This window comes from Triplophysa rosa, linkage group LG15, assembly GCF_024868665.1.
Source record: "Triplophysa rosa linkage group LG15, Trosa_1v2, whole genome shotgun sequence".
Classification (NCBI taxonomy): Eukaryota; Metazoa; Chordata; class Actinopteri; order Cypriniformes; family Nemacheilidae; genus Triplophysa; species Triplophysa rosa.
Window position 1 is genome coordinate 7,424,599 of NC_079904.1, and position 17,891 is coordinate 7,442,489.

At 39.8% G+C, this 17,891-nt stretch overlaps 1 protein-coding gene across 2 annotated transcripts; it reads left to right on the forward strand.

Annotated features, from left to right (window-relative positions):
* The first annotated feature begins 7,415 nt into the window (after window positions 1-7,415).
* smek1 (SMEK homolog 1, suppressor of mek1 (Dictyostelium)) lies at window positions 7,416-16,785 on the forward strand. Of its 2 annotated transcripts, none has more exons than XM_057353381.1 (15): window positions 7,416-8,452; window positions 8,539-8,594; window positions 8,840-8,938; window positions 9,062-9,679; window positions 11,759-11,836; window positions 11,926-12,042; window positions 12,212-12,328; window positions 12,433-12,564; window positions 12,678-12,780; window positions 12,943-13,101; window positions 13,858-14,027; window positions 14,340-14,479; window positions 14,815-15,005; window positions 15,123-15,337; window positions 15,432-16,785. In XM_057353381.1, exons 1-15 carry the CDS (start codon window positions 8,311-8,313, stop codon window positions 15,549-15,551), a joined length of 2,457 nt encoding a protein of 818 aa, XP_057209364.1. In that variant the 5' UTR covers window positions 7,416-8,310; the 3' UTR covers window positions 15,552-16,785. The 2 variants fall into 2 exon arrangements, with proteins under 2 accessions (XP_057209364.1, XP_057209363.1); XM_057353380.1 differs by having other exon boundaries at window positions 14,337-14,479; window positions 15,432-16,784.
* The last annotated feature ends 1,106 nt before the right edge of the window (window positions 16,786-17,891 follow it).

Genomic DNA, 17,891 nt, shown 5'->3' on the forward strand with positions numbered 1-17,891 from the left:
TTCCCAGCTCTTGTACTCCGTGGTTCACAAGTTTTGTTGGCCCTTTATCTGTTTATCTGGCCATCATTACTAGAAAATAAATATCTTCAGTACATTGACAATATATAAACTGCTTTTGTTTAAAACTGTGATGGAAAATATTGTTGTAAAACAAAGGTGGGTGCCTTTTTATTATTTGTATCTGGTGCGGTTTTCACTGAGGGTGGTAAGAATTTAGAGTGATTGGTAAAACTTTCTGGAACCGCGTACTCTAAAACTTGATGCGAAGCATTATGTTTGATTGAAGCTTTCACACCTAGTGTGACTGTGGAGAGGTGTTGAGGTCTGTAAGTGTCTGCATCTGCTTAACTGGATCTTACTCCTGCAGAAGCGTTCATGTGTTGGTTTTCATTACAGCCTCACCTGAATATAGGTTAAATATAGTTTCCATGACAAAGCATTGCAGATTTATAAGGAATAGATCATTTCACTGTATACTTATTTGGCCTATTTAAAATGTAATTGTTCTTCTGTAACCAGAACACAATCTAAGCATTAAGTAGCTGTAAGTTTCTTGCTATATTTCCCAGTTTGGATTAGTCTTTAAGTCTGTTTAATTAAGTGATACATGATTGTGTTTGGGGACAGCCTAATTTTTTACCCTGACTGTTAAATTATTAAAAACAGCTGCCTTTCTCATGCTAATTTCTAAAAACACATTTAAACTCCTTTGTGGAAAAATGCTGTTTTTTGTGCAGAACATGACACATTTGTTGGTCAAATCAGGGGTAGAGAGTGAATGTGATAAGAGAAACTTTTCACTTGCTGTCAACGATGTATTTTTACCCTTGGCTGCTGATTCTGTGTGTTCTATACTCATTGTATGTTTCATTTACATTACATTTATGCATTTGGCAGACGCTTTTATCCAAAGCGAATTGCATTGCATTTGTATAATACATTTGCTTCTGACTATGTGCAATCCCCTGGGATCGAACGCATGACCTTGGCATTGCTAGTGCCATGCTCTAACCACTGAACCGCAGGAATTTTATGGAACACTCAATGGCTGTGGAAACGACACCCTTTATGCCTTGTCAAAACCACATGTGCTCACAGCAACCATTTTGGTGTATGTTTCTTTAAATGCTAATGGGTTACTGCGCACCCAACCCCTCTTCCGTCCGGGAAAGTGTGCTGTGTTTCCCAATGCTGGTTCTGGGAGGTGTGACCCGAGGACCAGTGTTGGGGAAACACTCTGTGCTTTCCAAATGGGATATATCGCACTTCACGGAGTGAAAACAATCATGTCTGCCATGTTGAAGGGTTGTTCCAAAACGAAGTGCTTGTAACTGGCCACTTCAAAGGGCCCTTTGGAATGATGGATTTCGAAGGGTACAACTTTTGGACACTTCAGGCCCCCATGATTTTTCGTGCAGATTCTTTGCGTGGCGACGGCGCCTCCTTATGGGCACGGGATGAAGGGAACTTCAAGAAACAGTTGTTTGGTCCCCTACACCCTTCAACCATTTGAAGCTCTCACTCTGGAGGGTAAACCCTTTGAAGGGCATAGGGATGAGCCCTTCAAAATGGAACACAGGGACTGGTGTAGTGCATGCCATGGCCGTGCCGTGTGTGTAAACATGTAGATAAATGGGTGGTAATATTATAATAAGAACCCCTTCCTATGTCACAAGGGAAGCGAAATCTGATCGGCTCGATTTCTCACATGCTTGTAGAGAAAATCTCACCAAAACATAGTTACTGGGTTCTTCTGTTTCAACCTTTCTGAGTTGGTAGAAGCACCGGGTACCTGATTATAGCACTTAAAGGGATAGTAAAGAAAATTCTGTCATCATTTACTCACCTTCGAGTTGTTCCAAATCTGTATAAATTTCTTTATATTGATGAACAGAGAGAAAAATATTTGGAAGAATGCTTATAACCAAACAGATCTCGCCCCCCATTGACTACAGTAGGAAAAAATACAATAGTAGTCAAAAGTGCCCCAGAACTGTTTGCTGTACTACGTTTTGTCAATGATAAAGTAATTTTCCTACAATGGGGCAAAATCTGTTTGGTTTTAAGCATTCTTCCAAATATCTTTCTCTGTGATCATCAGAACTAAGACATTTATACAGACTTGGAACAACTCGAAGGTGAGTAAATGATGACAGAATTTTCATTTAGGGTGAACTATCCCTTTAAACACAGAAAAAGTCTGATTTTTATCCGATGAGCCATTTAATGCTAAAAAAAACATTAACCTCTTTATAGAGATTTTTATGATAATTTACAGTGAGGGAAATAATTATTTGATCCCCTGCTGATTTTGTAATTGATTTGCATTTCAGTCAGTGAAATAAGTATTTGATCCCCTACCAACCAGCCAGAAAGATTGGTCATGTGCCTATATGGACCACAGATTAGTCCTGTCACTTTAAGAAAGTACTCCTAAATCAGCTTGTTATGTATATAAAAGATGCCTGCCAACAGAATCTGTATCTTCCATTCAACCTCTCCACCAGACCAAATAGGTTTCAAATGATTTTCGGGACAAGATTGTAGACCTGCACAAACCTTGAATAGGCAACAGACAGAAGCTTGGTGAGGAGACAACTGTTGGTGTGATTATTTGGAAATAGAAGAAATACTAAATAACTATCAATTGCCCTTGGTCTGGAGCTCCCTGCAATATTTCCCCAATGGGGTAAAGATGATCATGAGAAATGTTAAAGATCAGCCCAGAACTACACGGAAGAAGTTTGTTAATGATATCAAGACAGTTGGGACCACAGTTAGCAAGCAAACCATTGGTAACACATTGGTAACACGCTATGCCACAATAGATTGAAATCCTGAAGCACCCGCAAGGTCCTCCTGCACAAGAAGGCCCGTCTGGCTCATCTGAAGTTTGACAACGAACATCAAGATGATTCAGAAAAGGTTTGGAGAAAGTGATGTGAGACCAAAATTGACTCCTGTTTTTGGAGGGAGATAAATGCTGACTATGACCCCAAGAAAAAACACCATCCCAACAGAGAAGCACAGTGTTGGAAACATTCTGCTTTAGGGCTTTTTCTCTGCTACAGGTACAGGATGACTTCACCGCATTGAGGGGCTGAGGGACGGGCCCATGTACCTTAAAATCTTGGACGAGAACCTCCTCCCCTTAACTAGATCACTGAAGATGGGTCGTGGTCGTGGATGTGCCTTTAACATGACAAAGACCCAAAACATATTGCCAAGACAACCAAAGAGTGGCTTAAAGGCGGGGTGTCCGATTTCTCTTAGCTGTTGTTGATGTTCAAATCACCAAAACAGACAAACCCCTAACCCCATCTTTCGCTTTCGTCAGCACTCGGCTCGACTAATGTCCGTCCTGTGCACTGTACACCTTACTGCTGATTGGTTACAAGGTTGTTTTGGTACTCGGCCCGACTTTGTCTAAACAAGCGTAATTCGGAAATCAGAGACCCCGCCTTTAAGGAGAAGCACATTAAATGTCCTAGCCAGTCTCTAGACCCTAGTCCTATAGAAAATCTGTGAAGGAGGCTAAAACTCCAATTTGCTGAGCGACAGCCAAGAAACCTTGACAGAGGAGTGGACTAAATGTATCCTGACACATGTGCAAACCTGGTGACCAACTATCAGAAATGTTTTACCTCTGTGCTTGCCAACAAGGGTTTCTCCACCAAGTACAAAGTTATGTTTTGCTCGGGGATCAAATACTTATTTCACTGACTGAAATGCAAATCTATTTACTGTATAACCTTTCTATAACATTTTTCCCTTGATTTTTTTTAATATTTTGTCTCTATCAGTTAAAATAAACCTACCATAAAAATTATAGACCCTTCATTTCTTTGTAAGCAGGCAAACTTACAAAATCAGCAGGGGATCACATAATTATTTCCCTCACTGTATGGGAAATATGTATATTTACACCACAGTCCCATTATAAAGACTTTTCCCCCAGTTTCTCTGTGTTTCCTGCTTAACCTGTTCAATTACTTTGAACCCCCTGCTGTTTGTGAGCAGCGCTTGTAAGTAATGCGGAAAACTGTCATATTGGTTCCTTGTCCTTATCCCAGGAAACCTAAACAGAAAGAGGATGTGAAGCATGTACAAAATCCTGCTTTTTAGCAACTTTGTTTTTGTTGCTGACTTTAGATCCTGCAAGTATCTATTTGTCTAGCATACAAGGGTCAGCAAAACACATGGACAATCTTTCAGTTAGGACTACCCTTACTGTGTCTACAGCACTGGAATGTCCTAAGGACTTTATTTTTGACTATTTCTAGCTTGTGCTATTCAAATGAATAGAGGATATTCTGTGATTGTCCAGTGTATTTTGATCTAACTCCCTCTAGTGGGGAGTGATGTAAAAAAACACAAACCCCAGGAGGATTGCACTGGTAATGTCTCATACTGTATCTTGGGATAATTAATATGCATGCACCACCCATTTAGAGTCAGGCTTCCTTCTGCCTATTTTTCCCTTTTAAAGAAAACTCATGATCCTGCAGCGTCTCTGTGACTGAGTATACTTGTGTACTGTGTGCACTTTTGCTTCGAAAACCAGACAACAATTTAAACTTTTCAATGGTAAATTTGTGTGTAAAAACTGCTGCCGACTTAAAATATATATTTTGTTATGAATATAATGATGCATAAGATTTCCTTATCAGTAGTATTGGGATTCCAAGAAACCTCAACAAGATGTTACAAAGAGAAAAGTTGGAGTCTTTAGAGTTTATCATTTATTTCAATCATATTTTTCATATGATTCTACAAATACAATCTAAACATCAGTTACAATTTTTTTTAATAGAAATGAACAGTTATATTACACATTGAGTACCAATACAATACTCATGATGTTGTCACAGAATGAACTGTGAGCTGCATGTGAGTCACAGTTACACAAGATGCAGTCACATGACTTTGTTTTCAAAACAAATGTGCAGAACCAGAGAAAGTACTCTGATAGTGATAGCAGAAAAGGTCATCTGCCTCAAACTCATTGTTCTCAGTATTTGAACTGTATGTCTGTGCTAAATTGTTTTGTCTCATCCTTGCATCTCTCTCTCTCTCTCAATTTTTTTGATCAATTTAAGGGTGCTTTATTGGCATGACAAAATGTACATTCGTATTGCCAAAGCATTTGCAGCGGGGCTGCGTACAAATACTGCAAATATGTAACAAACGAAAAGAAAGATAATTATAGTAATAAAATAAAATAAAGTGTGATGTATGTACAACTTGAAGTGGTTAAATATATAAAAACAGAAATAGAGTACAGTTTAAAGAATGATTTACAAAAGCAAAATATACATGTAAGTAGCAGAATAAAGGGAAATAATAATATAATGTTATGTACATATATTGGAAACATCAGGTCAGGGCAGATTGATTGTTTTCTCTTGTGTTGTGACAGGCAGACACATATTGTGCAGCTAACACACAGCAGTCCTTGTGTTCTCCTAACAGATACGCCAGTTTGTCATCGTTTGACAGACTTTCAAACGTCTGGTGTATGGACTTGATTTTATCATAAAACACTGTCCGTATATCCGTGTATTTTGTGCATTCTGTTAGGAAGTGGAGTTCTGTCTCAATGTTGTTGAGATCACAGTGTGGACACAGTCTCTGGTCCTGTGGCAGCCATGTTTGTCTGTGTCTGCCCGTCTCTATAGTGAGTTTATGTCCACTGAGTCTGTATCTTGTCAACATGTTTTTTTATCTGTCACTGTGTACAGATAGTCTGCCGTACTGTATTCTCTTTTAAGGGCCAAATAACATTGCATTTTACTTTGTTGTTTTGTTTGGGTTTCCCAATGAGTGATATAGTTTTGTTTCATTTGTGTTGTAATTTGGTTGAGTCTGATTTTGTCAGTATTGTTGTGGTTGAGAGCATCAGTAGATGTTAGGACTGAAGCTCTGGACCAGCTGTCAGAGAGGATTCATTTCTTTGCTCATCTCGTGGTGTTTCAGGGCTTTAGAAGTGAGGGTCAGTGTGTTTCAGATGTTTCCAGAATTTGATGGCCCTTTTTTCTATCTTTATGATCAGTGGATATTTGCCTAATTCTGCCCTGCATGCATTGTTTGCTGTGTGGCGGTGCACTTGTAAGATATTTTTACAGAATTCTGTATGCAGGCACTCAATTGGGTGTTTTTCCCATTTAGTAAAATCTTGATTTGGATTTGTCAGTGGACCCCACACTTCACTGCCATGGAGGGCAATTGGTTCAATTACTGATTCTAATACTTTCAGCCAAATTCTAATTGGGATTTCTATAGGACATTGACGTTTGATGGCATAGAAGTTCATTCTGCAGTTCATTCACTGTAAGATTAAAGTTTCCTGTGGATGTGATTTTTAAACCCAGGTAACTATAGTGTGATGTGTGTGTTATGGGGTTTGTGCCTAATGTAAATGTGTGTTGTGATAGTTGGGATCTGGGTCTTTTCTGAAAGGTGATCATTTTAGTTTTACTGAGGTTAACTGTCAGGGCCAAGGTCTGACAGTATTGTTCTAGCAGGTCCAAGCTCTGTTGTAAGCCGTGTTGAGTGGGAGACAACAGAACCAGATCATCTGCATACAGAAGACATTTGATTTGCGAGTCGTGTAGAGTGAGGCCGGGGGCTTCAGATCGCTCTAGGATGGTTGCCAGTTCATTGATGTAAATATTAAACAATGTTGGGCTTAAACCGCATCCCTGTCTCACTCCACGCTCCTGATAAAGATATCTAGTACGTTTTGTGCTGATTTTTATGCCGCATTTACTCTCGGTGTACATTGATTTAATAAGGTCGTAGTTTTATCTCTCTCTCTCTCTGTGTGTCCGCGTGTGAGCATGATCATTTTGCATTGTGGATGTTTTTTTGCATTGTCGGAAGTGTGCCACTTAATTTCTATCATTTTGTGTTCTGTGTTATCATTAAAAAAAATACATTTACATTTAGTCGTTTAGCAGACTCTTTTATCCAAAGCGACTTATGAGTTCAGGGAGCAATAAGCGATATGTCATACAGGAGCAGTAACACAATAGGTGCTAATACTGTAATTTTTCTTTGTAGATCTAGAAAGTGTTGACCACCGAACAAAGTCTTGTGCCATTTGGACAAAAATATAATTTAAATTTTTTTAGCAAACATCACTTGCGGGTCAAAAAGACCCAGAAAGGGTTACAGAAAACAGGGATAACATAGTAAATCCAAAAGAAATGTCCATTAATTGGGACTTGGCTAAACTCTCCATTTTCTAGTTAATAATCTACAGTGCTTTACCAAATTGTCACGGGTACACAGTACATGAAATGCCAGCACTTTTCTTATCTTTCACCAGTACGTATTCGGTGTTACGAAACCGTTCGTCTGCGCTGGTGAATTTGGCGCACTGTGTCTTTAAACTGTGGCGGCGGCCCTGCGCCTGCAACAGGAAACCCCGTAGCGGCTTTCTGAGGGCACCCAAGATGGCCGAATGTTCACAGTGGGGCTAATAATTACTTTTCTTCAAGACGCTGCTATTTGTTTGTGCTCGAAGGTCGCGCCAACGATTTGACGTCCCGGAAAGTAAAACGAGCGAGTCTATTTGATTAGTTGAATCGGAAAATGTGGATTTTTGTGTAAAGAGACTGGCTGGTCCCTGCGCGGCCCTTAGCCAGAATATGGCGGAATACTTGGAGAAAATATAGCGTAGCTTATTATGAACGCGGCGTTTTATACACGACTCTTCATAAATTTTCATTGAATGCGAGCGAGTATAATGATCAAATAGTGCTATCGGTACGTCTTTGGAGTTTATTCGCGTTCGGTTTTCTCATTTCTGGGTTAAAATGACTCGCGCGAAGAGATAGCCTGCTAGCGAATGTGCTAGCTGAGCTAACCCAGTTTGACTGAATTAGTCGCAGCGTTAGCTTAGCATAACTAGCTAAAAGTAAGTAAGTAAAATAACACAAATTGCATTCGTGTTGTGTCTGCATGTTTTTGAGACAATTTCTCACCTTTCGTCCAACTTAGAAACGGAATAGAAGTTTCCGTAGCCCGGGCAAAATATTTCAAAATATTGGGTATGTTGTGGAGAGTCTCGGCTGCAGACAGCAGCTAGCTGACCATCGCCAGACTGGTCAGAATATTTCATTTGATATACTTGGGTTTACTGTAATAGATCCACAACAACACATTGCAACAGGTTGCAAGTAAATGCTAAATAGTTCGCAGATTTGTGCATCTCAAAGTCTAAAGGCAGAATCTGTTGCATTTTGCAAGGCGAGGATTTTGAAATTTATTTAATCAAGGGAAAACCCTCGAGAGTTACTTGCAAGGATGACTGACACTCGTAGACGAGTAAAGGTGTATACTCTGAATGAGGATCGCCAGTGGGACGATCGGGGCACGGGACATGTGTCGTCTGCCTACGTGGAGAGGTTGAAAGGCACGTCTCTCCTGGTGCGCGCCGAAAGTGACGGTAGGTTTCAAAACACAAGATAGTGGGCTTTTCCACGTGTTGTTTTTCATCCACATCACGAATAACTTGTGTTTTCTTTGAAATAGGGTCACTGCTGCTGGAGTCAAAAATCAACCCTAACACCGCCTATCAGAAACAGCAGGTGCGTTTGAACTGTTGTGTATTATCTAGTGAGATCACATCAGTGTTTTTTTATCAGACTAATTCACAATGATCTACTCACAAATGTACCGTATATATTTATTATATATCGTATGGTGATATATTTTCTCAACTATAAGTTGCTTATTAAAGACATGTGTTTTGATGTGTGTAGAATAACACTGCATTGTTTTCCTGTTCATGTTCTTTGGGCATTTATTGATGGTGCTTGTTTTACTTTTAAAGGATACATTAATAGTGTGGTCTGAGGCTGAAAACTATGACCTGGCTCTCAGCTTCCAAGAAAAGGCTGGTTGTGACGAGATCTGGGAGAAAATATGTCAGGTGATTGTATATCTGATCATGCAGATCATGATCTACGTACATAGTGGTAAAAAATTAATCTCAATTTTGGTCTTTTCTCGTCATGGACTATTCATTATTATATATTTGGGTTTGTCTTCCTAGGTCCAGGGAAAGGATCCCTCTGTAGACATCACCCAGGAACTGATAGATGAGTCTGAAGAAGAGCGCTTTGATGATATGTCTTCTCCTGGCCTTGAACTCCCACACTGCGAGCTTTCCCGACTGGAGGAAGTGGCTGAGCTGGTGGCATCGTCTTTACCCTCTCCACTACGGCGGGAAAAACTGGCCCTAGCTCTGGAGAACGAGGGCTACATACGCAAGCTGCTGGAGATTTTCCGTGTTTGCGAGGACCTGGAAAACAGAGAAGGCCTGCATCACCTCTACGACATCATCAAAGGCATTTTCCTCCTCAATCGTACAGCGCTTTTCGAAGTCATGTTTTCTGAAGAATGCATCATGGACGTGATCGGATGTTTGGAGTTTGATCCGTCGCTGCCCCAGCCACGAAGACATCGAGAGTTCCTGACCACCACGGCGCGGTTTAAAGAGGTCATTCCCATTTCAGACCCAGAGTTGCGACAGAAGATTCACCAGACGTATCGGGTGCAGTACATTCAGGACATGGTGCTTCCCACCCCTTCTGTGTTTGAAGAGAACATGCTCTCCACCCTCCACTCGTTCATCTTCTTCAACAAGGTGGAGATTGTTGGCATGCTGCAGGTGGGTTTTCCCAAATGGTCACATACGTAAGATTGGTAACAAAGATTGTACTTCTTGTTTACTTGCCACCTCTGAAATGTTGTTCAGGTGCCATCTCAACACCTGAATATCCTTCCGTGAATAAGCTGAAATATTAAACATTTTCATTGCATGAGACCCTCTCTTTGGTCTCAATGGGATGTCCTTGGTGGGGTGAACTTTGGTTGGCTGTTCTTAAGGTCAAGTCTTTGTAGCTTTCACACTAACCGCTTTAAAGTAAACGGATTTGCATCTTGAGCACTGTGAATTTGTGGGAAAAAAACAATTTCATTATGTGAAGACAGATTAAAACATATCGAAGAATAACGCAAAATGTCATGTCTTTAAAATATAAATATGTACTATTTAAAATTAACCAGCTAACACACAGAAATATTGTTTGTGGCTTTATATACGTGCCTCTTTCCCAAGCTGCTATGAAGCACCTACAGTGAAATTGTTTTATACTGCGAGTGGAGTTAGAGGGAGGTGACCTGTTTCCATGGAAACAACACCATCATGTTCTTTAGAGCCATATCATGTGATGTCACAAACGCTTTGGCAGGCGTTTTGGATGATCATTTTTTTTCAATCTCAAACCTTGAACAAGCATCAGTTCAGTATGCTTTTTCTTTCTAGCATCACAAATAAATGTACATAAAAAACCCTGCAATGTGCCTTTATAATACCGTATCACATTACTGGCTATGTGTGTTCTGGTAAGCCTAGATGTTGAATTGACAACAGACTATAAATAGGTACTGAAAGCTGTTTCACCATGCAGTTATGCCTACTTTCTCATGACGATGTAAAATGTATAGCGAACAATGTGTTTGTTTACCTGACTGGTTCCTCTTTTGATTGAATCTTTTATGTACCTGAAAAGATGACGGGTAAAATACAGTAGCGGTAATACGTTTAACTTGAGCATTGACATTGATCAAAATTTGTTACCAGAGCAGGTGGAAAAACGAATATTTCAATATCAACTGTTATATATTTATTTTATTGGTGTTTATCAATACTAAAAACTGCAGCTCTGTTCAAGGGTGTGCGAAAAAGTACAAATGTTTTTCCTAATCTCTTTTCACACTAAACAATTTCAACCCTTTCAGCTGGTCTCACAAATGAACAGATTTTTTTCCTGTTCACGTTGTATTTGAACCTGAAAGTCGATTTAGTGCTTTTTTAAAGAATTTAAGAAGGATAAAGTAGGGTCTCAGTCTTGCATTTGAAATCACTTTTTTGTTAAACACAAACTATTAGTTTATTTGACTATTTATGGTATTACATTTTATTATACAGTTGTTTTGATATCGTCGTAGTTTGTTTATTCTCAACCCTCAAGGCTTGTTTTGGTCTAAAACCAAAGGAAGGACTTTGAGTGTCTGTGTGTAGTTTACATTTACAATGTTTTTAGAATGCTTCTCATTTAGGAGTGGCCTGATGGTCGACTAGTCATTTTAGCTGTGGTGCTGTACTGGACAAGCTCACAGCATGCTGTTTCCATGGAGTTTGTGTGAAACAGAAACTGATCTGAAAATACTGTTTTCTTTCATGCATGTGTGGTGTATATATAGCAGAGGATATTGCATTTTCTAAGTGCTTCACTTCGAAGTGCAACTCACATGCAAGTTGTATGTCAATTTCATTCCACTTATTAATTCCAGTTGCAGCCTTTCGCTTCATGATAATCACCCTGTTATATCAAGATTGAGTCTACCATCACCAGTCATCATCTAATCCTGTTAGAGATGTATTAATAATGTGGTTGCAAATGTCCAAACGTTTTGAGGTTCTTTGTAATGTGATCTGGTGTAGTCTATATGGATTTTATAATATGTATTTGGTGCAGAAAATCTATGACTGTAACATTTAGGGTTGTACTTGGCATAAACGTTTGGCAGACCTATTAAACATTTTTCATCTTCACACTTAAGTAAATATGAACTATATGATTTTTGGTCTCTTTTCGCTATGTCCATGATGTGTTTATTCAGTATATGATCATGGGACAGAATAACTAGAAATTGCCATTATATGATTTGTGTTTGTTTTCAGGATGACGAGAAGTTTTTGACTGAGCTCTTTGCACAGCTAACTGATGAAGCCACAGATGACGACAAACGGCATGAACTGGTATGTAAACCATGCTATTAATGGATGTAACAAACATTGAAGATAAAATTTCTATTACTTGTGTTGTACTGATACTGTTATATTTTCAGGTAAATTTCCTGAAGGAGTTTTGTGCGTTCTCCCAAACGTTACAACCACAGAACAGAGATGCATTTTTCAAGACACTGTCCAACATGGGAATCCTGCCAGCGCTGGAAGTTATTCTTGTAAAGCATCTTTGCTATTTCTAAAAAGATTTATGGCCAAGTTCCAAAGCCGAAACTTACATCTTACATCTTTACAAAATTGGAACATATTTCGCAACGTGAAAATCTTAAACCTGCTTGCTCTTTTTCATCTGCATTTACTAACGCGACTGTGGTTTTTGTGTGAAAGGGCATGGATGATGTACTGGTTCGTGGAGCGGCCACTGATATCTTCTCCTACTTGGTGGAGTACAACCCTTCTATGGTGCGAGAATTTGTTATGCAGGAGTCTCAACAGAATGATGATGTAAGTCACGTCCGTGTAATCATTTTGAGTGCACAGGCGGTCTGAACATAGCTGTTAGTCATGCATGTTTTTGTATCTTACAACTTGTTTGTCATTATTCAAAGGACATTCTATTGATAAATCTGATCATTGAGCATATGATCTGTGACACGGATCCAGAGTTGGGCGGAGCTGTACAGTTGATGGGGCTGCTCAGGACACTAGTGGACCCGGAGAACATGCTTGCAACTGCTAATGTGAGAAAAGTTGGTTTAAATGCATATTTTAAGTCTTGAACCTTGTACCATAGTGTAATGTCTCCATTAGTTGCTGTACAACTCATGAACAAAAAGATTTTGATTCCCTGCAGAAAACGGAGAAGACTGAGTTTTTGAGTTTCTTCTATAAGCATTGCATGCATGTGCTTTCTGCTCCGCTTCTTGCCAACACCACAGAGGAGAAACCCAGCAAAGGTAACCATGCAAGAGTAGTTTCAGTGTGTGTGCATTTATGTAGACTGGCCTTCGGCTAGATTTGGAAATAAATGCTGTGTCAGAATCATTCCTCTATTGACTATAGCAGAGCTATTTAAAGACACTTCACCCGTTTCTCAATGCGTTTATTTGTTCCATCAGATGATTTTCAGACGTGTCAGCTGTTGGCTCTGATTGTTGAGCTCCTCACGTTCTGCGTGGAGCATCACACGTATCACATAAAGAACTACATCATCAACAAAGACATCCTCCGCAGAGTCTTGGTGCTCACTGCATCTCAACACGCTTTCCTAGCCTTATGTGAGTATATGCACACACACACGCGGTGAATTATAAATGTTTTTAAGGAAATAATGTATGGTTGTAGGATTTTGATTGTATATTCAAATATGTTGTATTTTTTATTGTGGTATTTGTGATGTTGTTATTGTTTAATAGTGTACCTATATTTCTAATGTCACAAGAACACTTTTGTGTCAAAAACGTCAAAATAAGTGGCATACTTTAGAAAAATACATCACAAACACAAGATATGACAATTCATGTACATTGATAATTAGGGTTAGATTTGATAGACAATTTTTGTGCTTTTCTTGCTCGTCTCTTATTTGACCACTTTTGGTCTTAGCTACAAAAGACAAAAGCTTTGAGCTAAACTCTGATTGAATAATCTTGGGGGTAGGTAGCAGTTAGATGCTTATAATTCTGAAAAATGCATAATGTTTAAAGGACTGTAAAATCAAACTGTCATATATCGGTAGAAGTGGAAAAAATGAGAGGCGCAGAGTGTAATTACGTGCAGGACTTGTCAAACTGAACGCTTAAACCGCATCATCAATAACACCAAAAATTCAGCCGTGAAAGACTTACAATGAAAGACTGTTACACTATTATTATGACACATGCCAAGAGATTCTACATTTAGCAGCACCAGCAGCGTTATTAATAAGCTTTAATGTATTTTGAACAAAGGCCCAAGAGCTACTCTGTTGACAGACATTCGACGCGGCTGCTAAATCTGTCTGTGCCTTTCTCACTAATTTCTCTTTTTTTCAGGCGCTTTGCGTTTCATGAGGAAAATCATTGGTCTGAAGGATGAGTTTTATAACAGATACATTATGAGGAACTTCCTGTTTGAGCCAGTGGTCAAAGCTTTCCTAAACAATGGATCCAGATACAACCTCATCAACTCAGCCATCATAGAGATGTTTGAGTATGTCAGAGTGGTGAGTACACTTACGCCGACATCACGTCGGATATGACCGAAAACAGCCATGTTTGTGCTTCAAAATGCAAGAACAGAGTTTACGGTTAATGTACAACATCTAGGAGTGGTGAACAACTACAGATTATTAACATAACACTGGATACATCCAAATTTGAATTAGCTTTTACACTCCCTGCACCCTGTGTGTTCCTGGTCATCACTTGTCATTCAGGCAAAACGACTGCATACATCTTTTGATGCCCTTAAAAACTCCCGTCAGACTGACTGTTTACTTTTTGTTTTATGGCTGCATTTTGTGTTTGCAAAGGAGGATGTGAAATCATTGACAGCTCATATCATAGAGAACTACTGGAAGGCGCTGGAAGACGTAGATTATGTTCAGACTTTTAAGGGACTGAAGCTTCGATACGAACAGCAGAGAGAAAGGCAGGACAACCCTAAACTTGACAGGTCAGAGGTCATTGCAGACCAATATGGCAGATTTGGTTACACTTTATTTTACGGTGCCCTTGTTACGCATGTTACATGTATTTACTTTAGTATTTACTATAAATTATGCATAATTACATGTAACTAACCCTGACCCAAACCCTAATCCTAACCCTATAGTAAGTACATGTAGTTGCTTTTTATTACTCAGTACTTAAATGTATAATTACATTGTAACACGGGCACTGTAAAATAAAGTGTAACCGCAGATTTATAGCTGGTATTCAGGAATGATCAATAACTGTTGGGTGAATAATTACTTTTAAATTGCTGAATGTTTGCTTGTGTGACTTCAGTATGCGGTCGATTCTGAGAAATCACCGTTTCCGGCGGGACGCACGCACACTTGAAGATGAGGAGGAGATGTGGTTTAACACGGACGAAGAGGACTTGGAGGACGGTGAAGCTGTGGTGCCGCCCTCAGATAAGATGAAAAGCGATGAGGACCTGATGGATCCCATCAGCAAGTTCATGGAGAGAAAGAAACGTATGTGACAAATGACCAGCTCCTATGATGCTGTATTCGATTCTAACAAACTTTGAATTAGAAATGATTTAAGTGTGGATTGTTCATTTGTTTTTTTTCTTTGCCCCATGCCCTCAGTGAAAGAGTCGGAGGAGGTGTCGAAGGAGGTGTTGACAGGGAAGTCAAGCCTCTCAGGACGGCAGAGCCCTAGTTTTAAACTTTCTTTCTCCAGCTCTCCCAAGGCCAGTCTTTCTCCTCCAACGGCATCCCTTCACCCTGGTTCACCTGGTTCGCCAAGCTCACCCGGGACAGGAGCCCGGAGCTCACCCCCTACGGCAGCTGTCACCACTAAGGTTAGTCAAGACTGGCATAATAGATTGAAACTTAAGCCTAAAATTCGAGTTCTTGATGGCTGTTCTGATGAGTGATATCGGTCTCCTGTTGCAGGGAGGTCTGGTGGGGTTGGTGGACTATCCCGATGATGATGAAGAGGACGAGGATGAGGAAGATGCAGACAGTAAAGAAGAAAGTCCTCCTCTGTCCAAGAAATCCAAGCTGAGCTCCTAAAGCACTCCCTCTTCAGTCAGCAAAGTAATGCTCAACGGGAGCTTTATCCAGAGACTATTGCAGCGCTCAGCCTAGAACTCAAAACTGAAATAAAATGAATGAATACACAAATGAATGGATAAATGAACGAACGCAGCCCCCCCCCCCGCAGGAGTCCATGGGGCGCCATGTGAGGAAGGGAGAGCAAGAGAGAGAGAAAAGATACGGTCACGGAGCGAAAAGGTGAACATCTCCATGCGTGGAGTTTGTCCAAGTGCCAATCTGAGAGAGAACAAGAGACTCGTCAAACGAATGGAGAGAGCGAAGATAAAACCGTGGTTTGGACGAATAATAAAGGATTTCTTAAAAATGTATTTCGACTAAGCTAAAAGTACTGGGGGGTAAAAAAAACCTCACGCGCACTCACTCACAGACTCTCAAAACTGTTGCTCCACAAAGCGTCCCAGGCTTGGACCAGGACACACTGCCCCCCCTCTCAGGGAAGGACCTCACATGACCCGATTGGGCCAGCCAATCCACATCCTCCACTCACCTTTGCTGACTCCATCTCCATTTCTTTCTCTCCTTCCTCTAGCCCTTTTCTGTTGTCCTTTCTTTCTTGATTTGTTTCCTTTTTTGAGTTTCTAGGGCCAGGTGGGACACTAGGGAGCAAAGAGGTCTGGGTCGTCATTGTTTATGATGTCACCGTTGTTCTTGTGGCTCAGCGGAAGTTCTTCCTCTCTCAAAGCCAGCAGTTTCCCCCCTTTTCTCATTCAGTTCTTCTCTCCTCTCAGTTTTTTTAATGACAAAAGAGACCTGCCTTTAATGTTCAGGATGTTTTCAGCCGCACTTGAACAGGTTTTTAAAACCTCAGTGGGGGAGATAGTTTTACCCTTTTTTTGCCCTTCAAAACTGCAGATTTTTTTGGAAAATTTGTAAGCCCGTCTTGATTAAAGATTGAGTGGAACTCTAGATGTGATCGATTTTTGTCATATCTTAATTTTTCCTTTTACATGAGTGTACTCTTTAGTTGTTCGGTATATTTGGGACCATTAAAAAGATCTTTGCTGTAGTAGACCTCTCAAGGTTGTGCTGGTTCCCTGTATCATGCAACTGTGTCTTTTGAAATGGGGTTTCGTCACTGAGATATTTTCAGCCTCATGTCTGCTTAGTCTGAATACATCAGTGGAGGAGTCTTGCTGAACAACCTGCACACAATTAAAGATAACAGTTTTTATTTTCTGAATTATCATTTGTTTTACTGAGTGTTTTCAAGTCCAGTCTAATGTGTCATCGGAATTACCGTGACAATGTTAAGGCAATCCCAAGCACTACATAATTTTCATTTGACGACACTAGAGGGCGCACTTCACCTTAGTTCGTAAATACGCATTTACGTTTATTCTTTTTGCGGGTATTTTATACAAAGCGACTACAATAGAGGAATCATTCAAAATGAGTATTAAAAAGTTTTTACTCGTTTTCAGAGCACATAATATTTTTAATAGGCCTATTTCATTAGTTCTGGAATGCAAGTGCCAGAGCCCAGAAAATACTTTTTGCTCGTTTTAGAGCACAGGGTTATTTAATTCTATTAATAACATGGCAGACTACATATGTTATACAAGTGGCATGAGTTTATACGAAGTCCGACACTCATTTTCACAAACAACCATGTTTATTTCTCAGATGAGCAAATTCCGTTATAAAAGACTGATCTTGTTGTCAGCTTCAGCATTTAATAAAATTGACAGAACCCTTCTCTATTTAATTTAATTAGTTTAACTGCATCTTAAACCTGTTTTTAACTTCATAACGTATTACGTAAATTCAACAAAATTTCCATGGCTCAACCATATTAAGTTTATTTTTTCCTCGTTTTTGTAGCAAAATAACAGTAACCACAAATTTATCGTGCGTCTCACTATAGAAACCATAGTTTAACCATCATATTTGTAGTCACCCTGTGGTAATTCGAATGGTAATAAATCTAAAAAGCATGAATACTTAACTTTTGCCAAAACCGTAATTTAAAGTTTTGCCTGATTGCAATATGTCTAATCTTTGAGATGATGCCCATATAGACAATACGCACCTGCTCTTCCCCTTGCAGTGCGCTGGCACGCCACACAGTGAAAACAAACAGACACTACACGCTTTTTCATTACAAATATTACCGTGACAAATCGAGCCGTTCAAAAACTCATCTTCGTCCGACACCAGTCAAGTCCAAGTGCGACTGGCAGTTCCTCAAAGGAGACGCCCTGCCAACCCAATCTCATGGACTACAGTGAGTGTCTCCCTCGTCGTGTGTGGTGGTCTGTGCGCATTAACGCGCCGTTTATTTATTTGTTGTTAGGA

What these genes read in the sequence shown, in the direction of transcription:
- smek1 (XM_057353380.1), top strand. Translation starts at nt 8,311, where the DNA reads ATGACTGACACTCGTAGACGAGTAAAGGTGTATACTCTGAATGAGGAT. An exon ending in GACAACCCTAAACTTGACAG is followed by an intron (nt 14,480 to 14,814) that starts GTCAGAGGTCAT and finishes GTGTGACTTCAG; the next exon opens with TATGCGGTCGATTCTGAGAA. An exon ending in CGGCAGCTGTCACCACTAAG is followed by an intron (nt 15,338 to 15,431) that starts GTTAGTCAAGAC and finishes CTCCTGTTGCAG; the next exon opens with GGAGGTCTGGTGGGGTTGGT.